Source organism: Opisthocomus hoazin, chromosome 4 (assembly GCF_030867145.1).
Source record: "Opisthocomus hoazin isolate bOpiHoa1 chromosome 4, bOpiHoa1.hap1, whole genome shotgun sequence".
NCBI classification, from domain to species: domain Eukaryota; kingdom Metazoa; phylum Chordata; class Aves; order Opisthocomiformes; family Opisthocomidae; genus Opisthocomus; species Opisthocomus hoazin.
The window spans coordinates 40,455,237-40,481,733 of record NC_134417.1 but is presented as its reverse complement, the minus strand read 5'-3'; the positions used below and the strand labels follow the sequence as shown (position 1 = coordinate 40,481,733).

Here is a 26,497-nt window from a genome sequence, read left to right as displayed (position 1 = left end):
GCAAGTAAGTTGCTGACATTGTGTATTTCAGGAAACATGACATGCGAAGTACCAGTAGTATGTGACAATAGCATCTGCAATGGTGGTGGTACCTGCAGATAATGATGCAGTGAACCCCTCTTCTGTGAAGAAGGACTGAGAGAGTTGGGGCTGTTGAGCCTGGAGAAGAGAAGGCTCTGGGGAGACCTTATTGCGGCCTTCCAGTACTTAAAGGGGGCTTATAAGAAAGATGGGGACAAACTTTTTAGCAGGGCCTGTTGTGATAGGACAAGGGACAATGGTTTTAAGAGGGTAGATTTATACTAGGTATAAGGAAGAAACTTTTTACAGTCAGGGTGGTGAAACACTGGAAGAGGTTGCTCAGAGAGGTGGTAGGTGCCCTATCCCTGGCAACATTCCAGGTCAGGTTGGACGGGGCTCTGAGCAACCTGGTCTGGTTGCAGATGGCCCTGCTCATTGCAGGGGGATTTGCACTAGATGGCCTTTAAAGGTCCCTTCCAACCCAAACTATTTCTGTATATATAGTGGCTGACATTCTGTAAGAATGTTAGGTAGATTACTGTGCAAAATGTGTAGGCTTGTCTGTTCATTCAGAGTTTTCTAGGATCTTACTGGCACATAGAACTTGGTGATAAGGTATGAATTAATTCCTCTTTTCTGTGCCTGTGTGGGCATGCAGAGCAGACAAAGTCTCCTCTGCTCCTTTCAGTCATTTACTGCTTGATGCCTAGCCTTCCTGTAAATTTTATTTTTTTTAAAAGTGTGTTTCTTGCATACTCCCATTTCCATGTAACTACACCTGTAAAACTGTCAATAGGTGCGACTTGACTTTTGAAGTACGTTCTCTGAATTTATCTGATTTTACTTATGGTTATAATGGGGCTGGATGGTGGGAAGATGCTTGTGGATTTACTTGTTGCCAGTGATTTTTTTTTTCGTCTGATACTCCAGTCACATTTTCTGAAAGTGTTTCATTTGCTGTTTGATATTTTAGGATCTTTCCAGCTCTTTCAGCCCAATAGCAGCATTAAGTCTGAATTTTAATTAATTTTTTGTTTGTTTAGCTGATTTCAAAATTAATTGCATCAAAAATAGCCTTGAAATCCAGTTACTAAACATGATGTTAAACCCATTAAGTAGAACAATTCACCTGCAAGTGCAGTTGGTACTAGCCATGAAAACTTCAAAAGAAGGAAAAAAAAAAAAAGGTAAAGTGAGTCCATAGCAATCTCTACATTGTCTATGTAAATTGTAAATAGAAGTAGTAAAAAAAAAATCTGTCAAAAGCAACGAGTCAGTCTTTGTAGTTGTACAATATTACAGTCCCAATACAGTCTTGAATTTCCGGGTATTAGCTGCACAGTCAGGTTGTTCAGTAGTTGTTGTTTTCATCTGTGATCCCTGATGCAAAATGGCAGAGACATGATGTGTTAATTTCTGTAGCGGAGAGATAATGTGTTAAGTTTACTCTCTGGCTGTTCATCATTACGGAATGGTTGATGTTTCTGTGTGATAGTGATGATGAAAGTTTGGAGTGATGAGTCTTGCGTAGTTGGTGTTAAAGTGCTTATTCAAAGGCAACTAGTAAAAGGAATTGACTTTTCTGCATGTTCTTTGACAGCAAAGGACTGGCCTGGCCCACAGAGATCTCCCGACTCTGAAAGCCAGTCTTTGTTTCCAGAGTTTTGTATTTACTGCCTCCTCTGATATGGGACGGTAGGAGTTCCAAAAATGCCACTGTGCTCTAATTGACCAAGCAATTTTGTACTACTGGTTTGCTTCCATGTTTATGCGCCTGTTAACTGTTTCATGTAAAGTAGCTTTTGGCAAAAAATGTTTCTGTGTTTTTGCATGAAGTACCTGACCTGGTAACTTTTTAGGGAGTATCCATGTGTGGTAGTATCTGCAGCAGACACAAGCACGTGTGACATGAAAAGGTTGATTAAATCAGTAACATTTTTTTGTGCAGCATTGGTTCAGCAAGAATGTTTTGTGTGTTTAGGGTAATGTCAGCTTCAGGGCTGGTGATGCGAATGTGCTAGGCAGATTTCTCTAAGCTGCCATATGCATTCTGTTGTCAGTGTACAAACCACATTCACGTGATGAGAGGAAGGATTTGGATTTGGTTCCCCAGTCCTGTTGTTGGCTGTCTGGAGATGGGACGAGTCTCTGGTTCATGTATGCACACATGCACAGTCAGAAGTGCCAGGGCACAGATGTTCGGAAAGTCTCCAGGAATTCAGGATAGTGTACTCTGCAGGACAGAATATTGAGGCAGGGAGTCTTGGTCTAGAAAGATGTAGTTGCATTTTAAATATGTACAAATTACACTGAAAGAGAGTAAAGGCCACAGACGAAGTGAGCCACGATGGCTGGAGGTGCAGGACTGCATTTCCCTTTTGTGAGATTCCTGTTGGCCCATTTCTCTAGCCTGTTGAGGTCCTGCCAAGTGGCAACACAAGCATCAAGCACTCCTTCCAATTTTGTATCATGTGCAAGCTTGCCCTTGCCGAGGATTCTCTTGTGCCATCATCTAGTCTTAACAAAGATGTAGAGCAGAATTGACACCAGATTTAAAAAAGAAAAAAATCCACGGCTGTCTGCTCATCTACCAAGACAGTCATCTCATAACCTTCTTAAGTTGGGTAGGTGTGATTTCCCCTTTGTAAATCCATGCTGACCACTTCCGATCACTTTTTTGTACCTAGTATGTTTGTAAGTGGTTTCCAGGAGGATTTACTCCATCAAGTTCTCGGAGGTCAAGGTGTAATTCATTCCCTGTGTTTCCTTCTTGCCCTTCTTGAAGATAGAAGTGACATCAAGAGTTTCATTAATTGTATGGGAAAAGAAAAGAGGGAATCATCCTTCTCGTACATGTTTTCTGTGACACAGGACTGAAACGGCTAATACTACAGTGGTGAAACGTGTTTTCAGTCTGGGAACCCCTGGTTTATAACTTTCAAAGGAGCCCAACTGGAATGGCCACATTACTCATTTATGAACTCTGTAAAATCAGTTATATCCTGACAGAATAGCTTGGTAATGTTAACTAGAGACTTTGTTGTGAGATGAGTTGTCATTTTTCTGTGTGTAAAATACCGATGTTTTTTGTGTCAGGTGTTGAGATTTAATTTGGTGGGTGTTATAAGAACATTACAACCTTTGTATTGAAAGTGGGAAAACTGTCTTATGTTGCATCTGGAAGCCCTTTCAAATGTATGCTTAAGTTTAAAACTACCAAAGTTTATCTGAGTAAAAACCCTAAAGATTTGTTCCATTAACATTGTTGCCAGGTGGAAAAAAAATTTAATTGGTTTTAATGGATTTAATTTGTCTAACTGTCCTCTGTCAACAAAATCTGAGATTTTAATATCTGATAAACAGAAATATTTGAGTGGGGAGCCTTCCAGACAATGTTGAAATATATCATTTTTTCAGATATTGCGGTTTGCATGAAATTGTTTGTATTCTAAAGTGGGCATAATTTTAGACTATTAATCAACACTTGGTCTATGTTGGATGCATTTAGGAAATCATGGTCAAAAATGCTAAGTAGTTGAGATAAATTCAGAGTTTAAAAAAAATTGTGAATGAGGGCCAGTTGTCGTGAGAGGTTACCTTGGACATTGAGCTTATCTCCAAGTTCCTTTTCAGAAACTTCAGATCCTGTTTTCCACCTAGGTGGTCCTCGCCAGCTGGTACCGCGTATATATTGCTGTTATGGATTTCCTTGGTGTACCGACAAAGACGTGTTGGACTGTAAACAGAGGAAAAGGGCTTAGTCCTGTGGAAAGCTGTGAGGGTGAGTTGTGTTTTGTTCTAGTTTATTCCTGGAAGCATATAATTGTGGCTGTGCGTATTTCAGAAATAATAAATATTCCTGTGTCTTTGTCACTGACATGGATTTGTTTGGCTAAGCCTGTGTTTTTGGCAGGTTCACAAAGTAAGTGAGAAGCACTGGAAAAAAAGATGCATTTAAGAACACCGGGGTGAGAATGTGGGCTTTGCTTATTAGATAGCTGCTCCTACCTACCCTGAATTCCCATACTGCACTTCAAAACTTCACAGTTGTAGTCTGAAACTTCATAATGTTGGACTGTTGTAAAGAATAAGATGTCCTACTGTAAATGGAGACCAGTGTACATGTAATAATTTTTTGTAGCTTCTATAGAATTTGCAATACATTCCAAGTTCTTACATTTCAAAAACTTACCCTCTGTATTTTCTTCCCTAACTATAACTTGAGGAGCACAGAGGAAGGGGAAAACTGTAACCACAAAGCTCCCTTTTGGGAAATCTTGTGTAGTGATTCTGTTGGAAAGAATCCTCTTCCTCTTGTGATCTACTATTCAGTATAAGAATTTCAATCTTATGCCTTGATTTTGATACCAAAGCTTGGGCGCTGCCGCTCCCCCCGCTGCCCCCCGCCCCCCCCCAAGTTTAAAGTATTGGCTTGTCAAGTAAGTGTTACGTGATAAAAGTAGCTTGCCAGGAAGTGCTTTTGAGATGTTCTGCAGTCAATTAAAGCTGAATGATTGATGGTAGCTTGTGAAGTTGTTTCATTTTATCATTTAAAATGGCTTTGTGTGGTGACAAGTTAGTACTTTTCCTTTGCACAAAGGCTGTAAGAACTTTCTTCAGAGCTTGAATGTTTCACTTTCTCTAATTTTGTCAAAAGCAATAAACAGTGAGTAAATGTATAAATTTTCATTCCTGTTTTGGTTTTTTTTTTTTTTTAAAAAACAAAACCAAACCAACAAAAACACCAAGTATTGAGACTACCATGTTAGGTGAACATATCATCATTACTTGAGAGAACTGTCTTCTTGTATTTTCAGTGATGGTGAATAATCATTTCGGCATACAAAACCATGAAGTTTTGCTACCTTCTCTGTAATGAATAAGGCCTTTTGTGCTGTACTGCTGAAATGATTAGAGCCAGGAGGGTTAAAGAAACAATAGGAAAGAGAATAACAACAGAAGTGTGAACGCAGAAGTGTTTGTGGATGACTAAATTGAAAGACTTGCATTATTGGAAAATCTCTTGGCTTCTAATGAAACAAAGAAAGCAAAGAGCATTGTGTGTAGTGTGTTTAAAGATGGATTTACTCCTGCAAGAGATGGGAAGTGAGAGTATAGACAGTACAAACCTGTTCTAAAAACCTCTGTGAAGTCAAAACGTAGTCTGTAGAGAATGTTCTTAGTCATTCTTATGCCTGCTGTACATTGCAGGTTTCTTCTTCAGTTAATGCTTCCCTCTTGGCTTGTTTTGTTGCTGACCTGTCCCAATGGTGTGTCTGCCCCTCCTCTCTGTGTTTTTTTTTTTTTTTTCCAGAAAGGTAGTCTCCCAATTGAATCTCTGCAATAACCTTGGTGACATTAGCATTTTTGTTGTTGTCTGTTTCTGTAGCTATATTAAGGTAGTATGCTGTGTCCTGTATTACACAGATTGTATGGTGGATTATAAGCAATATGATTTTTCTTCTATATTTTACAACGTGTTAACTATTTGTTTGCTAGGGTTGGGAGACCCTGCTTCCTTTTATGTTGCTGTGATTTTTCTTTTGAATGGATTGATGATGTCCCTGTTCTTCATATATGGTACATACCTCAGGTAAGGCAGTTGAGACTGAGCTGTTTAGTTGGTACTAGCTGTCAGTTTTTATGTGAAATACGAAAAAGTGAATGCTAAAATATTTTAATGAGATATTGCTTATTTGTTTGTACAATAGCAGTGCTTTTTATTAAATGTATATTGTCACTAAAAAATTACTGGAACAGAGAAGCTTTTTGTTTGAAATAAATGATGATGCCGGAAAAACTTGTGGAGGATTTCAGTGAAGTGGTATGTCATTGATACCACCAGAAAGTGGCTAAAACTAAATACTGTACAGGTTTTAAACGGCTTTTGACAGGTCTATGCTCTTAACATTATCAGAGTAACTAATTTTTAAACCAAGTTTGAATGACAGTGTACTTTTAACCAGGATTGGAGTTTTCCCAATGCTTTACTTCAAGTCATATTGCGTGTCTTTCAATTTTAACTTAACTGAGAAGGCAAAATATTTTTTAAGATAATGGATTCTTTTGGAGATATGTATATGCTTCCGTTTTTCTACGAATTCCTGTTTTCAGTATCTGTCCTTAAATTTCAGGACCTGTAATACACTTTCAAATGAAAATAGACTCCATATTCCGCAGAAAACCAGAAGTGGAAATATTTTTCTGTTTACCTGTATTTTCATTCGTCATTTCTTCAAAAAAGCAAAAGGCTGCTGCATTTTCCTTTTGAGAGATGTGATTGTTTTTCCCCTTCATTCTCTTCTGCTCTCTGAAGCATGTGCTGATAGTTTAAATAAAGAATAGTGCAGGAGCTAACAGTGAAAAGAGGAAGTTGGCTAGTGCAACTAATGGTGTTTGAGGGTAAAGTGTGTATGTATTCCTTTTCTATGTCTCATATTTTGAGGAAGTACATAAACTTTGAAGATTTGTATCATTAACTTGTCATTTTTCTCTTAAGGGAAGTATATGAAACCCACATTTTATGTAGTAATGTCATTGTAACATCAGTAAGGTCTTAATTTCTCGGTACTTCCCTTGAACTTGGGTTATGTTGAATGTAAATCACAGAATGGTGGGGGTTGGAAGGGACCTCTGGGGATCGTCTAGTCCAACCACCCCTGCCAAAGCAGGTTCCTCCAGAGCAGGCTGCACAGGACCTTGTCAAGGCAGGTTTTGAATATCTCCAGAGAAGGAGACTCCACAGCCTCCCTGGGCAACCTGTTCCAGGGCTCCATTGCCCTCAAAATAAAGAAGTTCTTCGTCATGTTCAGATGGAACTTCCTCTGCTTCAGTTTGTGCCCGTTGCCTCTTGTCCTGTCACTGGGCACCACTGTTGGCCCCGTCCTCCTGATACCCACCCTTAAGGTATGTATAAGGTCCTCTCTCAGCCTTCCCTTCTTCAGGCTAAACAAGCCCAGCTCCCTCAGCCTCTCCTCGTAGGAGAGATGCTCCAGCCCCTTCATCACCCTCGTATCCCTGCGCTGGACTCTCTCCAGTATCTCCTCATCTTTCTTGAACTGGGAAGCCCAGAACTGGACGCAGGGCTCCAGATGGGGCCTCACTAGGGCAGAGTAGAGGGGGAGGAGAACCTCCCTCGACCTGCTGGTCGAGGTAAGTAACGATCAAGTATTGATAGTAATTCAGTTTTTAATATAAATGATCGGCTATGTAGGTAGTCCAGATGACTAGAATATAAATGCATTTTTTTCAAGGTCTAAGCCGCTAGCTATCTGGGGTTGTGAAAAATAACAAGTGACTACAAAATTTCCTGCAGGTAGGATTTTGATCTTATTTGTTTGTTTACTTGTTCTGAAGAATATTCATGGTTGGATACCAGATCTAGATGACTCCTTAGTCATTATGGCTGTTCCAAGATTCCTCTTAGTCAAAGGAAGCCAGAATATTTCAGCTTTTTCCATAAGGTGTGAAAAATAAAATAACGGAATCTGGAGCAGTGCAGTTCTACTACACTGAACTAGGTAATCTTATGAATTGGCATAGGTCTGCTTCATAAAGCTGATTTGTTTCTGCTGTGCATTTTGAAAGGCTTTCATAATCTGACTCATCTGATGGTGGGAAACCATCCTCTAATAATTTCTCTATCTTTTCGTTCCTGAATTTGTTAGCAGCGGTTATTTCAAGCTTACATAATTGTTTTTCCTATGTTTTTTATTCTCTGTATATGTTCATAGAATGTGTAATATTTTATTTCAGCCTTTATTTGCTTTTAGTCTCTTTGCAACTTTGACAAGTGATGAGAAGTGATAGGATAGTGGAAGACCACTTTCTTTCATTATTTTCCAGTCTAGCACGAGTTCTCATTCTGTGCTTGCTGTATTCTATAATGAGCTTGTTCAAAGAGTTGAGCTAGCAGAAAGCTTTTGTAGTACTAGTTTTTGCTGTGTAGCTCCTTTAACCAGCTTCCCCACAAGCTCAGAAGATCGCCAGACATAGTATGTCCCTGCCCTAGCACTTTGTCTATAGTCTCTGATTAGGCAAATTCACTTTGGAATCTTCTTATATGATGCACGTTAGTCTCGAGCTCTGGAGCATTCTCTGTTGAGACGACTGAAGCAATATGGTGAGAACTCATGATGATTTTTTAGTTGTTTTTTTTTAATGGACAAAGGAATAGCATTTGGATGATAAGTACTTTATGCAATTGTAAGATTCTGCCTCCCTGTAACCTTCCCTGCCTCTCTGTTCTTGTAGTCAAGGGACACAATACTTAAGCTGATTTTCAAGTACTGTGTCTTGAGGAAGTACCAGTAAATTTCCCGTATCTCCTGACAGTACTTTTTCAATATTTTGTTTCTTGCATGTTAATCAACAATGAATTACAGGATTTCCCGAGATGACTTTAAGCTTCAGCTTGTTGTACCAGGGAGTCAAAAGACTAGTTCTTTCATTATTCCGGAGCTGACTCTACGAGACAAAGTGTAACTGTTTGGGTCATCTGCAGTTCTTTAAAAAATTATCAATATGAAACGTGGCAGATGTAGGTTCCAACTGAAGCGCATATATTTCACCAATTGTAGTACGGTATGGGAGTTTCAGTGGAAAGATTTATCCTTTAGCTTTTGTGCTGGCATAGAAAGGCTTAACTACTGTATCTCCTGCTGGATAGCATTGCACTGTTCGAAGATAACCAGTCTAACTCAACACTATACATAAGCCTCTGTGAAACAGGCTGTGTTCACTTCCTTTTCAGGAAAAGATACTGACAAGGTGCATTGCCCTGTTCTGTGCTACAGATATACCGATTTTTTTCTCCTGTGGTAAAATAGCGATCTCTTATAGAGGCTGATAGCTCTAAAGCATTCACAGTGCATTGAAGACCTTTGTATTGTAGACTTTAAGGTTTTATAACAATGTAAACCTTTACCATAGACCTTGAATTTTGTTTCTGGTTTTGGGTATTTTTTTTGCAGGTTGTTAGTTTGTTTTGTTTCTAAGACTAACATTTTTTTAATATTAAGCACATTCTTTTAATCATTTTGGGTTTCACTGTTGGTACTTTTAGAATTTGTGGAATGAAAAGTTGAGTTTTATGTGCAAGAATACACAATTCCTGGAGATTGTTTTAGCACTCAGTTGGTATCTTTAATCCTCAGATTTTGTACTCAGATCTCACTGATTCTGTTTGACTTTTAAATTAGTGATGGGTGAAGGATCTGAGGGGATCTGAAGTTTGTTTTTTTTAAAGAATCTTAGCAGCTGGTTGATACTTTTGTTTAGTAACAAAAAAATGGTATATTGTGTCACTCATAGTAGTGCACTTGTGTGCGCAGAAACATTCTTTGCTTTGTATCACGGGACATGAGTAATTACAAATCTAGTCAAACAAACAGGAACCTTATCTATTGGTGTTTTGAGACGGGATAAATCTAAGTAATATCTTTGGTTTTACTGTTGACTCCATGGTACTAATTAGCAGGTGAATTTGATTGGCTTAAAAGCATATAAAAATCCTTAAGACAAGGGTTTAAGAAACTTTCTAATGTTAACATCACAGTATTTCACGTAAGAGTTAAATTGCATCTTGCATTGACCACGTCATGAGTTAATTTTTAAATATGGTTTTTGAACGTGCTTCATTTGATTACCCTAACATAGTCTTAAATTCAGAACAAAATTCCCCGTTGGGTGGTTGAGCATGCAAATTCTAAAGTTTTCTGCTCAACATCTTAGGGAAGAAATACTCCACTTATATTGCCTGGTGTTTTTAAAAATAAAAAAAGTTTGGTAATTTCAAGACCAAGCTCTGGGTACAGCAGATGAAGCATCAGATGTAATGATCTAAACTAAAGTTTGTGGGGAGTGGAATGACTGTTTTCCAAGTTATTTACATTAAATTTGGTAGTGTGCAGAAAAGACCTGATATATGAAGAGTGGTGTGCTCTGAAATAAATGTTGACTGACTTGTATTTTAATATTGTATGTACACTGTAGATAGCTTTCCCTTGATGCTTGAAAGTATTCTTCCTCTCGCCCATGAACTTAGTTGTACATAAATGCAGTTTCACATTTTTTAAGCAGCATCGACCATTATGAGATTCTTTTGTACTTATTTTTCGTGTTCTTTTCACAGTGGGAGCCGTTTAGGAGGCCTTGTTACCGTGACGTGTTTCTTTTTCAACCATGGAGAGGTAGGTCTCCTCTCCCCAACCCCTCCGCCCGCCCTTTTTTTTAGGTTTAAACTAATTCTCATTTCATTAAAGATAGTGATGTTGCTTATCTATTAGGAGATTAATTTAAAGGGAAGAAGACATTACTGAAAACAAAATAGGCTAGGACTCGAAAATGGATAGCACAGTCCAGTGTGTCACCTTAGATATTAAAAAGAACTTAATTCAGAAAGGAAATATATTGTAAAGTGGTCCTGAGATTGAAATCTTAGTAGCACAATGACTTCATGTTTCAAAACACGAAATTATTCTATTTTTGGACCTATTCTAGACATAACTGGGCTACATGTACCATATGAACAAGCTTCAGAAATGGACGCGGCTTTCTTTAAAAAGCTATGTATCTTAGCAGAAATTTCTGAATACACACATGCGCAAAAAAGGCAAAGAAAGCTCTGTAGTACTGATTATACTATAGCCAGGATACACAGAATTTAGAAACTGTATATGTATATAGAGAATTCCAATGCTAAACTTCTTTAGTAAGCTCCATTACAGGAAAAAAAGAAACTGTCACTTAAAACATCTCCCCGATCTCCCTGTGTCCCCAGCTATTGCTGTTTGTGTCACTGTTTCATATTTTGGGATAAAACTCACGGCTTTTATTCTGATACCCTTGGGCAGTGTTCCTGGGGTTTTTTTATGTTCATTTTGTGTATATAAATTTATATAAATATTTGGTTTATTTTACTTAGAATGCAGGTGTACTGCAAAGATTTTCTAGGTGGCAGCTAGCTACCTTATGATTTTGTTAAGGGTTACAGTTATGTTCTGTTTCCTTATTTTACTGAGCTGAACTTGATAGAAGACTGAGTAGTAAGAATATGTGGCCACACATAACAGAATCAAAGATGCTTCTATTCGTAGTGAGCTTTTGACAGTTGTCTTATAAAAGAAAAATTTGTGGGGTGAAATAGCTGTTTTATTTTTAAGTTTGTTTTGGAATGTTTTTCCCTAAACACCCTTGGTGAAGAATTTTCACTCATGGATGTTAACTGCCTGGTCCAGATGAGTTAAATGTTCCAGAGTTTCTAAACTTTTTTGTTGCTATTGGAGGGTAAATACAAAGTTTTGTGTAGGTTTCCATCGTAATGGCATTCTGAAGTGAAGCAAATGTTTTATCCTTTACTAGGAAATACTGATAGAGTACACACTGTTCAGCAAGGTCTGTGAAGGTGATAAAAGCGTAACTTCAGAAAGGAACAAGTTGAAAATTTCAAAGGTTGTGGTGGCAATAGTGAAAAGAACCATTTATTTCATTGTGGCACAGGCAGTTCTCCTATCCATAGGAGACTCTGTAGGACAGCTCATCTCTTTCTGGGAATGACTTAACTTCGGGGAAAACCACAGATAGTGTGTTTATTTTGGAGAATGGCATGAAATTCAATCTGCATAGCTCTGCACAGATGTAGTCTGGGCTTATGTAGAGCTTAAGTAGGGTGACCCTGATTCCAGTTCAGTTGTGTGGATTTCTGTAGAGCAATAGGATGTACTTATAGAGGTGCAGTGTTAGATCTCAGCTGGCTCTTTGCATTTGTACTGTACCTAATGAAATAACTCAAGAGTTGTTCGATATTGTTGTGTATATAGAGTTATGGTAGTATGTGTCGTTACATGTATGTAGGTGGTCTAGCTTCACTGTGTGTGCTGTTGAGTCACATGCAGGGCGTGTACATGCACGTATGTGTATATAAAAAACTATTTTATTTAACTCTTTGATATGCCTTTGATTCTGTGGAAATAATCTTGCACGTGGTTTGGTACATACAGTGGAGCTAGACTAGTTGCTAAAAATTTGCTGTCCTTTTCTGGAAGGGTAGGACTGAGCTATGTGAGTAAGCCTGATCTGCAAGTCCTGGTATCTCAGATCTAATGCCGTATAAAAGCGGTTAGCCTTCTGGCGTTGAGCTGATGATCCTAAGGCAGTATTTTTTTTATTTGTGCTGTGCTTGTGCTACTGTGTTTTAATAATTTCAAGCATAGACAGATCTAATGTATTTATACCTGCAGCAAAGTTAGTTTACAGCCTTGATAAATCATCCACAGATGATTTTTAGTATTACATTCCAAATACAGAAAAATAACATGGGCTACATTAGTCAATCTACTTTTAAGGTAATGCTTCCTTTTTATGGTTCTATATGCTTATCATTTCTTTCCTGTCTTTATCTCCTCCAGTATCAAAAGATTTGGTAAATCAAACGTTACTGTAGTCTTGAAAAATAATCAAAAATACTACACTGCTTTAGAATAATCATGATTATATTTATTGCTAATAAAACTAATTTTAACTAATCACATCTGTGCAGTCAACTGAAGACAACACATTAGTATATATACTTATAAAAGGTTTATTTTAATGGTAATCAGGGCACAGCTTTTACAGAAAGTGGTTTTAGACAGCAAGGACTGGTTTTGATTAATGTGATGGGATTCTGTACTTTGCATTTATTTCACACTATTAATTTAACATATGTGTGAAATAGCAAGACAATAACCAAGGAACTGTATAATCTTGATTCAAGTGACTCGTGATAAAACAGTATTTTAAAAAATGGTTTTAATATTATAGGAAGCAAAGGAGAAGGAACATCCTAGTATCAACATTCTATAAGCTTTCAGAGATTCCTTCTGGTCCACATTAAGATGAACTACATTTTTGTCTGTAGTTGTGGAGAGCCTACTTGTAATTTTTAGTGCAGATCTGTTGATAGCCATTTTGAACCCATTTGCTTGTATGTCAGAGTTGTCCTGTAAAGTTATAATTGTTTTTTTGATGGTCAGTGCCATTGGCAAGCACTTTATACAGAGCTGAATATAAACATTGGAAGTGATAGTTATAGCTGAGCCATTTGCCATGAACCCTAAGAAATTAATGAAAAAGCTATTCGGTTGACTTCATTGTATTATGCTGTGATTTATTAGGGTTAAAGAGTGAAGTATATAATTTAGTGTAAGCTCTGTAAGAGCTTAATTTCGTGTGCTCAGTTTTACTGGTCTGGTTTGGAGGGCAGCTTTGGATTTTATACTTCCTGTGCTGTTGATAGAAGAAATGTGAAATGTTTATGACTTAGGCAACTCTAGCAGAACGAAGAGTATTTTGGTTTATCCTTCAGATAGGCTGCCCCCGCATTTTCGCTGTCTAAGTGTGTCAAGTCACTGCCTGAATTTGAGAATGGTTTTAGCTACGTGAATGAGTTGTTAATTTCACCAGAAGCAGGGACAAGCAGCTGCTGTCCTGGCTTTTTTCGTGGATGTTCTGTAGCTGCCACATTTAATTTTGGAAGAGCAGTGATCTATTTTAATTAAACAGTGCAGCATACACCTGAAGTCCAGAAGCCGCTTCCTTTTTCCTCCTCTCTGCTGCTTCCTGGCTAGGTTTTGTAAGTTTGTGAGTAAAATCTCATGTAGCGTGGCTTTTGCTTTATTAAAGTACCTGTGGTCATTCATTTTGAAATACAAATGCATTGTTTCATGGAAGTGTAGCAGCAAATGTTGTCACCTAACCCAGTTCTTATTTTTAGTGCACTCGCGTCATGTGGACTCCACCTCTTCGCGAAAGTTTCTCATACCCATTCCTTGTGCTTCAGATGTTGCTTTTGACCTATATGCTCAGGTACCTCTTAGTTTTTTAGCTCTTTACAATGATTTAAAAAATTGAATGTCACGGGAATTTTATTTAAATGCATTTATTTAAATATTTATTTCAGTGCCTCTGTGTACTGTAATAATGATGTCATTGACATAGAGACTTTCCTGTGGCTGTTACATTGCAGATGCTGCCCCAGTAGAATTGCAATCATATTACTCACTTATTAAAAGGGAAAACTTTGCAACTTGAAGACATGATTAAATAAAAATCAGAATTACTGTGTTGGCAAATACATATCTAAACTAAAAAATCAGAATGTTTGGTTGATGTCACTTCCTTCCCATGAGAAACAAGCTGATACTCCATCAATTGGTTTTGTCCGTCTTGGAGAGTGGTATGTTGGTTGTACTTGGAATAAGCCTGTGCTATGCAACAGAGGATGCTGTAGGCACCCATAAGGTAGTATGTTCTTGCAGTTTTCTGTGACTAATTAACTTGTCTAACTAGTTCAATGATTTAGAGCAATCTAATTACATTCATGCAGGGATACTCTTGAGTTCATTAGCCCTGCTTTTCAGTGGTTGTTTCTGGCTTGCAACATGATTGTGTTACTGTCTTGCCTCTGTTTTGAAAAATCAGCATGATCATTAATACTTGAGGCTTTTCCATCAACTTCATTGCACCAGATTTGCAGTGTATTTAGGATTTAGCTAAGCTTTGTACTTGTAACCCCATATTTTCCTTTATTAGGTCATACTGATTTGTAGTAATTGTTGATGAAACCGAAAATACTTCATGCTTGTCACTAACTTGTGTTTTTTAGGTGTGGATAGGATACGTGCTGTCTAGAAAAATATTAGAGGAATAGCTTGTAGAGTCGTTGCTAGATTTCATAATAGAAAGACACATGTTCATTTAAAATTACACTTGAAGTTAGGGTGATCGGAGTACGTATATTCTGTACCTATAATTATAATGTTTCTTGATTAGAGAGATTCACTTCTGTTCTTCAAATCTTGGTACATAAAATAATACTTGGGCTTGCTTGCTTACTGATGAGAAGTAGGTATTTACGCATTTCAGAGTGAGGTTCCAAAGAGGGGATGAGACATCTTAACTTTCTGTTTCTCAGTTACAATTCCTGCTTCAAGAGCAGATCTGTTTCATATATAGCAGTATTCCAGTGAAGTACAGGAATTCTTTGAAACAGAGACTAGAGCTTAAATTCTCCATTTTTTGTATCACATTTGTATTACTTAATGCATTAGACTCATGCTCAGCATGGCTTCCAATAGAACTTAATCTTGAGACTTTGTAAAAGAAGCTGAAGAAAACTTTGCAGAATTTGGTGAGACTGCTGTAATCTGTTGGGGTTGGATTTTACAGCAGAATATTTATGGCGTCTTCATCTGTTGGAATTTGAAATGGGACATGTTTCTGAAGTGAAAGCTAATACAGGATTAAATAAATAACACTTACAGCAGGACATGGAGAATGGCCTGTTTTCAGTTTTTCAGTTACAGATTAGTTCCATGTATTTGTCATTGTCTCCTGCCCTGAAACCTCACTCAAGTTTGCTAGCAGAAAGTAAACGTGGAAGAATGTGAGAGAGAGGATTGAAATCACTTTCAAATGCAGACAGGTCTGAGAATAGTTGTAATCTCAGCTGAAACGGAAATGGTTGTAACCCGACGGTAGAGTTATTACAAGAAGGTGGACCACTGCAGGTGACATAGGTTGGCCTGCTATATTACACCGTGCCAGGAGAAGACATGTCTGGTAATGAGTGACGGATCAAAGAGTTAAGAAACATTAAGCATCAGAACTATTGCTTTTGGAAACTGGTCGAAAAAGGATATTAAATTTCCTTGAGCAGTGTTATTTGTAGTTGATCAGTATTGTTAGGTAACTTCCAAGGTAACTTTGTTTTTATGCATTCTCTATTGTACTTCTCAATAATATGCAAACACCTGTGTAATTTTACTTACTGATGCCTATTCTGTCTCTTTTTCCCAAGGATTCCGAATATTAATACAGGAAGCTTGATTGCACTGTGTGTTTCTAATATCTTTTTCATGCTTCCCTGGCAGTTCGCTCAGTTTGTTCTTCTAACACAGGTGAGACTGTATTCACCTCTAAATAGGCTCTTTGTCTTATCTAGGCAAATTGACTGCTACCAACTATACCAATCCTTTCCTTTTAGCCAGCTGTCACTCTTGCTCTCAGGAAAGATTCACACCATATATCACGCCAATATTTGTCTAGTATTTAAATTTAAAAATTGACCATTTCCACCACTCAGTCTTCTGTTTCCAAGACTACAAAAATTTGCTTTTCTCTTAAAAGCCGCCTCCAGCCTAAGATCGGTACATTAGAACAGGTGTAGAACAAGGAGAATCTTTGTATATTGAAGTAGAAAAATAAAAAAAGGCATTGGTCTTGCATCTCTTTTGGCCATTCCATATTTTTAAATGGAGCAATGTTTGCATGGCATGTAATATCTGGCATGATTTTGCATGATTTCCTATTTAATTTTTGATGAGCCTATGAGTAGTGGCATAATCATACTGTCTGAGAATTTGGACGGTTGAGGTAACTTTAGTGTTGAAATATGGTAAATCCTAATGTGAGCAGTAGGATACTGTCGCACGGCATACTTTCCTAGTGTTTAAATCGATCGAAATGTAACCTGTTGATGGAAATCCATCTATGTCTCCATACCTTTTCACTTGTCTGTCCTACTTGAAGCAGATGTTGCTTGGTTTGAGTTGATAATTTGGAGCAATCAATATATGCAGTGGTATGCAATTTTTCTAACTGCAGAAGAGGAAGCCATTAAATTCTGTGAAGTATTGTGAGAAACTCATCGCTGTAACCTGTTTAAGATGCTTGGCCTGAAATTTGAAATTACAGGTTCAATTCAGAATTTCATTAATTTCCCACGTGACTTTTAGCAAGCTGCCTAATCGGTGAATCTCATTTTCCTCAGCAGCAAATGATGTATGTCCCATGCTTTGCTGAAAAGTTAAAGTTAAATCATGCTAATGAATGATTTTTTTGGTTTGGTTTTGTGTTAAACAAGGGTGAAAGTTGATGTGTTAAGTGCTGTTTTGATGACTTGCACTTTTGTAAAGCTGAATACTTGTTTGTTAAATACCTGACTATGTTTGATAATTGTTATTCAGAGCACCACAATGAGTTTTTTTGAGAGAAACCATTATGAAATGCCTAAGTATTTACTTAGCAAAAAAAGTAGCAATAGAAGTTAGTTTGTGATGGTTTGAATAATCACTTTTTTGTATGAATATGTGTTCTGCTAGAAAGAGTACACCACTGCAAATTGTTTTAACTTATCTTTCACTTTTGATTCTAGATAGCTTCATTATTTGCTGTGTGTATTATGGGTTATATTGACTCCTGCAAATTACAGAAGATACTCACTGCTCATATGGTAATACTTTTTAAAAAAAAATTAAATCCCCTCAAACAGGTCAGCGCCATCAAAAGAGGCCATTTGTCTGAAGTGTTCTGCTTAGTTGCAAGATGGGTGAAGAGATGCAATAATAAGGGATGGATGGGCCTGGATTTGAATAATTGATCTTACGAGTATTTGTATCACGAGGTCAGAAACTAGGATTCCTCTGGCACACGGGAAATTTTGAACTCCAGGAAAATTATCAACCTGAAAGATTTGCAGAAATATTTGCCTCTCCTTTCTGTATCTACTCATTCCACGGACTTGAAGACACTGTCTCAAACAACAGAGTAGAAAACATACCAAGTAATAGAGCATGAGCAATAAAAAGTTGAAAAGGCAGCATTCATCTCATGCCATGGATTAATAGAAACAAAAAAATGAGATGTTAGTAAGTCAGAACTTACTGTTAGTAAGTCTTTATCACCGAAGGAGAACAACCTCAACTAAACTGGGTTTTGAAGACTACTGTAGTCTCGACTGTTCAAACATGTTGTGGTTGAACTATTGGGGAGATAGATAAAAGGGCAGACAAGGACAATAAACTGTTAGTGTGAGGGAAAACTACTTTTTCAAAAGTGGTTGAGAAAGTCAACAAAGGAAGGAGATGATAAGTAAAAGGCCTGTAAGTTTCTGCATAATATATCCAATTTTCCTTTTTAAAGTTAACATAATGATCAAGTTTTGCTACAAAGTGTTGCTCGTTGAAATGAGATTACAGTTTTAAATATACAGGAAGATGTAAACAACTTTTTTTGAAGGAATATGGTTGTCTTTAAAAAGACATTTTTGCAAAAATTGTGCTATACAAACTCAGTGGGCAAAAAGAGAATGTTTCCCACAGGAAAGAATCTTTGAATTAAGTTGTATTTCGTATGTTTTCAAATGTATTATGAAATACTGTAAATGATAAAGGCAGTAGTAAGTTCTGTGCAGCTCATTTCTTGTATAAACCAAGGACGCCAAATGCTTGTTCCCAGTCAGGTTTACCAGGAAAATTTGCAAATAAGCATCTTGGTATAGTAATCTTTTGACAGAAGCAGAATTAAATACTTAAGCCTTTTGGCTTATGTCAATAGCTATATCATAATTTTGGTGCCATAAAAAACCTGTTTTCAGATTGATAAACAATCATGTTATATTACTGAGAAAGCTTAATGAGGCTGGTAAACTGCCAGTCTTTGTTTTGTGGTGTTTTCAGTCTTTACTCCCCTCTAATTTTCTGTGGAAAATTTAAGTCTAACTATGTGAGGAGGGGAGCACAAAAGTCTGTGTATTTTACGGATAACTACATTATTTTTCCTTATTCCTGTGTATAGAAGAAGACAGAGATTGCTCATTGATTTTGCTCTCCAAGTTAGAAAATGTAATCCAGCTAACTTTCGATTAAAAAGAAAGCACAGTAGGAGATCAGGATGGCAGATAAAAGTTGTGCTTCAGCCTTGACTTTCAGCCTGGTATAATTAAGTCCATATGATCGAACCGTCAGAGTTCTGCTTCCTTACTTCGGTGGTGATTACATTTTAAATACGTGCTTCTCAGTTTGGAAGAAAAAAGACAATGAACAATTCAACATTTTTATGTTTGTCCAGGATTTTGAAAGATGACAGTATGGAGAAATAATACAATAAATTGAAAAAAATTAATAGTTAGGAATAACTTCAGAAATGTAGTGTTAAATCATGTAAGATGTGTTAGTCCTATGATTAAATCTTTTTTGTCTAGAAGTGCTTTTAAAATATAAGTTAACATAATAATCTACATTTGGCTGCCTGTTGCCATTAAGTCCTTATAATCAGTGTTTTCAGAACAGTTCTGTAGCTGAGTATCAAGCTTGCACTTGCTTTGAAGTAGATGTCTTTAAATTAACGCTCTTGACACAGGGTAGTTTCTATACTTGGGCAAGTTTTACCTTTTCTATTTCACATTTATTTTTATTTTCTTTTTTTTTTCAGGTATCTCTTGCAGTGTGTTTTATTTTGATGTTTGGTAATTCTATGTTATTGACATCATATTATGCTGCATCTTTAATAGTTATCTGGGTAAGTTGTTTAAGAAAAAAATCGTAGGACATGCTGAGACTGTAATGCTGTACTGTTAAGTATGTAGTGATGTAAAATGTGAAACCGCTGCATTATCAGATAGTTCAGAAATCTTCTACATGACAAACAGAATTAGATCTTAAAGATATTTGGAGAATGGGCAAATACTAATTTTAAAAAGCGTATTTTTATACCAAGACCTCTTCATACAAGAAACTCGGTTAAGGCTCAGTTCTCTTGATTTTATAGCTCTCTTCTTTCTATGAAAGTATAAAATTTATCACATGTATTTTTTGACCAGAGTATGCTGTAAAACAAGAACATGAGCAAGGAGGAGTTTGTTTTAAAGGCTTCTTTATTAATTGTGAAACTGCAAATGCGGAACAAATTACTCGAACGTATATAACAATGGTTTAAGACTTTTTGAAACTGCTGAGTCATACTGCCATGTTAGTGGAATTATTCAGTGAAGACTTATCATTCACTATCTTAATTTTTCCTTAAATAGGAAAATCCACTTCCAGCCTCTTTCAGTTTCATGTAGTTTCTCCTAAGGTATTTATTTATGTTTGTAGGAAATAGGAGATACGATTGTATAAACAGATTTAGTTTAACATGCTATGAATCTTGTCCATTTCTGATTCTTTTTGCCTGTGCTAAAAGCTTGGGGTGAGCTCAGTGACTCCTTTTTTTTTTTTTTGCCTTTTTGTCTGTATTTTGTCCATCAGCAAATGAGTGGTAACTTCTTACTTATGCTAACAATAAGCTGCCTTGGCTACTGGTGTTTGCTGTAGTATAGTTTCCTTGTTATAAACCTACTCTAGTTTCTTGTAGCAGCTTTTGTGATTATGTAGTAAGTACAGGTACATTGTGTTTCTTGCCCACTTCTGCTTTAGAAAAAATATTTGTCTATTATTTGGGTGCTTATGGTGGCCTCAGTCTCACATTTGGACTGGGTTTCTGGAAGCTTTTAAGTTCATTCTCAGCTCTTCTTAATTACATTGTTCATCAAATGGGCTTAAAGTGAGTCTTCCTTGTGTCATGAAATGAGGAAGATATTGTGAAACAGAAAAATAGCAGTAACTTCTCCCACCCCCCATATTCTGTTGCCTTGTTTGAAATTTGTTGGTATTATGCTGCCAGTAATTTATTTATTGCTTCAGATGTTTCTTGTAATTTGTGGAAGCAGACATATTTCAGTTTCCCATTGGCTTTGATTTAAAGAAGCTTTAAACTGTATAATACAGAATCAAACTTGTTAAGGAGAAGAGTAGTCTTCCATTAATTGTGTATAAACTGCAGTAAGAGTTTTTGTGTTGGCATGTGTTTTCTCAGGTTGAACTCACAGTATTGTATATTCATTCATATTTCAGGTTGTATTAATTATGGAGAGTTTTTGGGACAATAGGCACTTACCAAAAGGAAAAAAAAAAAACCAAACCCTCATCCAGAGTACTGGAATATCTTATTGTTACTATATGTTACCTAAAACTGTGCATTCATTTTATTATTAGGGAATTCTTGAATTGAGTCCGAAATTTTTGAAAAGCAGGAGAAGAGAAGTCTGTATATGGGTAAGGAATTTCATATATTTTGAATTTCATGAAACAACTATGACTTTTTTTATTTTAATGAAATACAGAAATAACTTCTGATTGTTTCTAACAGTTGAAAAACAAGAAATATAGCTAAACTACTCTTTAATGAATTGTCCGTATTCCCAGAAATTAATCTTAAATTACTGAAGGAAGAAAAAGGACATAAACATACACTTATATCATAAAAATGAAAATAGCCTTCAAACAGCATCATGTTTAATTCTAAATTCCCAACTTAAAAATGTTTAAAAACTGCATGAAAATCCCTCTGAAATAAAGGCCAGTTTAGAAAAGGCAAGTAATAGACTAACAGTGCTTGTAGAAATGGAGATTAAGATACTGCTTTAGTTATTCACTAAAATGTCCTATATAATTTGAGGGGAGGATATTTTTTATAACAACAGCAAGTAACTTACAATTACATAAGGAAGCAAGTTGGAATACACACTATAGGGTGTGTGGCTGGGGTTTGAGGGCAGTAGAATTCATGTCCAAGCATGGAGCACAATCCCAAAACTGTGACAAATAAAATATAGCACTGTAGAAAACAAGAGAAGCAACTTGCTGCTTAAGACAGAATATTAGTAAAAAAACCTGAAATGGGAGTCTGCTGAGACTATGTCTGGCTTAAGACAGGCCTTCTTATTAAATGAAGGGTAACCTGTTAGCAAAACTGGATGGAACTCATATAATTATTATAAAGGAATTAGAGTATGAAGGAATCGAAAAAAAAAAAGTGTGACAAACTGCAGTGCATGTGTAACCTGCCAGCGTAGTTAGCTGTGGTACTGGGGAAAATGGGAGTGTAGGGAGACCTCATGTCAGTTTTTAAAAAGGAGATCCAAGGCATCTATGGAAACACAGACCAGTAAGTCTAACTTTTGTAAAGGAATAAAAACTTGAACAGTGATGAAGTTGTTAAGGCTATATGTACATGCAATATAGTAAGATACGTCCGATACAGCCTCTGCGAAAGGAAGTCATGCCTCGCAAACGTATGTGACGTCTTTGAAGGATGTAGATAAGGGTATGTGGGTGAATGTAATGCACTTGAATTTCAGCAGCCCTTTGGGGAAGATACCTAACTGGAACTATAAAAGAAAATAAGCTCCATGGGATAAGGTGTGAATGTTAGAAGGTAAGAAACAAAGGGTGGTATTAAATGATAAGTTTTCAAAAGACCACCACCACCACCCTAAGTATGTATATAAAATAATTAATCCAAAAGAAGTCCTTGCCACTCCGCGGAGAAATCTTTGTATTCTTATGAAAAGTTCTGTGAACACATGAATTCAATACTGAGCAGACATCAAAAAGGAAAATACATGATGGAAGTCATGGAGAAGGAAGTGCAGAGAAACCAGAAAATATTTTTTTTTATTTTGTAAACTCATACTTAACATCCTAAATATTTCATGTAGTCTCAGTCAACCTGTCTTACTTAACAAAAAAAAAAAAAAAAAGGATGTCTTCCTGCAAAATGTACTGCCATCAAATTTAAGTAGACACGGGATGAAGAGAATTGTAGAATCGCTAAATTTCTGAGATCTTGAAACAGAGTAGAATTCTACATCTTGTAAAATAAAGGTAAATGTGACAAAGCCAATGAATAGAAGTAGGATATAATTATAGTTTATTTTGTGCCCCTCATGCTAGCATCAATAAGCTTATAAGAGAGAAGAAAGATACTGTGGAAGCAATAAAAATAGAGGCATTCAGAAACGGATTGGGTACCTCCTAGGTGTTCAGGTTCATTCGCAGCCATTAAATGGGATGATTGAATGCAACCACTCATTACGTTAGGGTAAATATCAGTTTGTATTTTGTTGTTGTATTCTCTCTGAAAGCATCTGCTGCTGGTCCCAGATACGAGATACTGAGCCAGGTTGTCCTATTCAGTTGATCTGGTTTTGTAAGCAGTTAAATAGATTAAGCTAGATTTAATCTTCCTGGTACAGGGATAAACATGATATTTCACTAAAAGCAGTAATTCTGAATACTTTCTTTATATTCCCTTTGAGTTCTAACTTGAGATTATCTTGGGAAGGTGCTGTAAATCAGCAAATTCCTTCGAAGTTTTGAATTACCAGAGTAGTACAGCCTGATAATATGGAGAAGCAGTTGGTGGGAAATAATCACTGGACACTGGTGTGTGCAAAACAGGGAACTGAGAGCTAGGCTGCCGCTGTTAAAAGTGAATTTTGGTACCTCCTCTGCTACAATGGTGTGTGCAGCGGTATAGCTGTAATATAAATCAGTGGCATAAAATTATTTTAGCTGTAATAGGAAATACAAAATAACTTAAAACAGCTCAGCGTTGAAATCTGGGAAGTGTAATTGGTTAGATATTGCTGTACCTACTGGTGGTAACATGGGAGAGTTTACAACTAGTAGGTAAATTTAATAAGGCTTTTAAAAAATCGAAAGGTTTCTTTTGAAAGTTTGTTGAGACGTGGTTATTTCATTCTGAATATATATTTTTTTTTTTAAGGTCATTGAAGGATGTGCCTGGTTATTTGGGACAGTCACCTTGAAATACCTAACTTCTTTAGTGGTTGGAATAGCTGATGATGTAAGTTCTCTTATCTGAGTATCTGGTTGGTGTCTTTCAAAGATTTTTTTTATTCTTAAAATTGTGATTTTGGAACCTTACTGATATACTTTCCTGAAATTCCAAGATTTGTTTTGCAGAAATGGGAGACAGATTGCATATTTGCTTTCTCATTCATTATATAATATCACTCTGAGGTGTTATTATGGAAGTTTGTGAAAAGACAAATGTTTTTAGTATTGAGTTAGTAAATACTGTGTGTTTGCTTTTAAATGTGAATTTATAGATCTTTTTGTTTATTTGGATATCTTCTACTTACATCTTTATTTACTCAATTTCTTCATTTACTTTCCTCTGAAGCTAATTTTTAAGACAATTTTGAAATGCTTGTGGTAACCAGGACTCCTTACTTCACTTTAGACCCTTTATTGTCAGATTCTACTGTTAAAAACCTATCTGTAGATGCGCATCAAAGGGCAAAAGATGGGAAACTTAAAATATGAATATGCAAAACTATACTCATTGAATCCAGTTGCAACAGTAGCACCCTTTTTCTGCTGCTTTCTGCTTTTTATTTAACAGTCCAATCTGTCTTGCACTCAAAGATGTCGTTTAATACACCAGAAATAGATTTTTGGTGCTCTTACAACAGTAAGTGGTATAAACTTCTATTCTGATTAAAAAGTTTCTCTTATATACAGTTGTGGAAAACAGGACAGTTTTTGCTTACTACATCTCTTTTTTTTTTTTTTTTTTTGTGTATCCTACCAGGCTCATATAGGAAATATATTAAAATCTAAATTTATTGGCTACAAGGATTTTGATACATTAATGTACACCTGCGCTGCAGAGTTTGACTTCATGGAAAAAGAGGTAAGTTGATCAAAATAGATGATTATGGAAGAGGGAACTTTTTATCTTGATTTAAAACTTAAAAAATCTGAGAGCCATAACCTCCTACTGCAATTGTAAGTTCAAGTACTTACTCATGAAGTTAATGTTTTGATTTTGAATCTAAGAAATGTGCTTGCTTGAATGAAAAAAGTGTTTTCTCAGAGACAAATGAAAGGTTACAGTTCTGCAAACATTTTATGTGGCTGTCAGTAGATGGTTTTGAGTAGATGGAAAATGTCCCGAGAGCTGCAAAAATTATGTGTGGTAGATTTAAACTACAGAAGAGCATCAAAGCTTCTTAACGTGGTGCTAGTAAATAGACTTTTTTTTTAGTTCATCTGTATCTAGCATTTAGAAGTTTTATAGGTAACTCAAATTCAGATGAAATACAGTCTACTTTTATTCTTTGGGTGGCTTGCCAAAGAACTGTGAATAATTTACTAATGGCCTTGGTATTATGACCTCTAGTGTGATTGTTGGGTAGAGTTTAAATTTGAGTTTCTTTAAGCTTGCTTTGTTCTTGTTGAATGTTAAAATTTACATTTTACTTGAGGAAGAACTCTTTATATTTTTTTCTTTAAAATGATCATTGCGGTAATTATAGGTAAGTGGAAGGCAATTAATGCAGTTTGTTTCCATTGTAGACTCCAGTAAGATACACAAAGACTTTGCTATTACCTGTTGTTCTGGTGGTATTTGGGGTAATCATCAAAAGGGTAAGTGACTGGTTTAGTGAATTACCTTTGCCTTGAATTTGCTTTTTAGGCTTTTTGAAGGGATCACGGTTTTGAGATGGGAAGAAGTCAGTGGTGGGTTAATCCTGGCTGGCTGCTAGGTGTCTGCCAAGCTGTGCTCTCATTCCCTGTCCTTAGCAGGGCAGGGGGGAAATAACAGTTGAAAAATGGATAAGGATAGGGAGATCACTCACCAGTTTACTGTCAGGAGCAAAACAGACTTGAACTGGGGAAGATTAATTTAATTAATTGTCAATTAAATAATATACCTGGATTGTGAGAAAGAAAAAACAAAACTAAAACCACTCTCCCCTCATCCCCACACCGTTCTTTCCAGTCCCAGTGGGTCCCTCTCTCAGACTGCAGTTCTTTAAGAGCTGTTCCAGCATGGGTCCTTTCCACGGGGTACAGCCCTTCAGGGTCACAACTCCTGCCAGCAAACCTGCTCCTGTTTGGGGGCTCCCGTCCACGAGCTGCAGTTTCTGCCAGGAGCTTGCTCCCTCCTGTGTGGGCTCTCTGTGGGTTGCAGCTTCCTTTAGGGCATGTCCACCTACTCTGGCGTAGGATCCTCCACAGGCTGCAGGGTGGGTATCTGCTCCACCGTGGACCTCCATGGGCTGTAGAGGGAAAACCTACATCACCATGGTCATCTCCACAAGCTGCAGGGAAATCTCTGCTCTGGTGCCTGGAGCACCTCATTCCCCGTCTTCTTCACTGACTTTGCTGTCTGCAAGGTTGTTTCTCTCCAGTTTTTCTCACTGCCCTCTCTTAAAGCTGCTGCACAGGTTTTTGTACCTTTTCGCAAACACATTGTCAACAGAGGCACCATCAGCATCACTGATGCGCTCAGCTTTGGCCAGTGGTAGATCTGTTTTGGAGCTGGTTGGTTTTCAGAAACATTTGCTGAAAATTGTGTGTTCGCTTTACATAGATTTTTTGCAAAGGTCTAGTCCTGAGTCGGTGGTAAAACTTGCTTTGATGTTAAGCGCCAAACAAATTTCTGTCACTTAGCTGATGAGTACTATAACTGAAGTTTATAACTGTTTTTGTAAATTTGATTATGTATAAATGGTGTAAAAACAACTTACAGTTTACACAGGAACAGATGGGGTAACTGCTAACTGCCTGGCTAATTAAACATCTTCATAAAGAATTTTTAGCTGAAACATTGCATGTCTTTATCTTAGCATTATCTCAAAATGAGATTACCCAGGTGTAAGTTACCTTAGCAAATGTTGAAAATGCTTTAGAATGCTTTTGGAAGTTTATTCATACTTTTTGTTGACTCTTTCTTTCAGGCAATTAAATATCTTACATGGGCCTTATCTCAGGCAGGCCAATGTGAAAGGTAAATATTGTCT

The 26,497-nt window shown here is 36.8% G+C and overlaps 1 protein-coding gene across 1 annotated transcript in view; it reads left to right on the top strand.

Moving 5' to 3' along the window:
* Nucleotides 1-26,497, top strand: part of DPY19L1 (dpy-19 like C-mannosyltransferase 1) — a 49,924-nt gene that overhangs the window by 8,629 nt on the left and 14,798 nt on the right. The window contains exons 6-17 of the mRNA XM_075418666.1: nucleotides 3,682-3,802; nucleotides 5,521-5,614; nucleotides 10,154-10,211; nucleotides 13,775-13,866; nucleotides 15,860-15,959; nucleotides 17,216-17,293; nucleotides 19,273-19,359; nucleotides 20,874-20,933; nucleotides 23,449-23,529; nucleotides 24,280-24,381; nucleotides 25,047-25,118; nucleotides 26,435-26,484. Coding sequence (XP_075274781.1) covers nucleotides 3,682-3,802; nucleotides 5,521-5,614; nucleotides 10,154-10,211; nucleotides 13,775-13,866; nucleotides 15,860-15,959; nucleotides 17,216-17,293; nucleotides 19,273-19,359; nucleotides 20,874-20,933; nucleotides 23,449-23,529; nucleotides 24,280-24,381; nucleotides 25,047-25,118; nucleotides 26,435-26,484 — 995 coding nt within the window. The remainder of the gene's footprint in view (nucleotides 1-3,681; nucleotides 3,803-5,520; nucleotides 5,615-10,153; nucleotides 10,212-13,774; nucleotides 13,867-15,859; nucleotides 15,960-17,215; nucleotides 17,294-19,272; nucleotides 19,360-20,873; nucleotides 20,934-23,448; nucleotides 23,530-24,279; nucleotides 24,382-25,046; nucleotides 25,119-26,434; nucleotides 26,485-26,497) is intronic.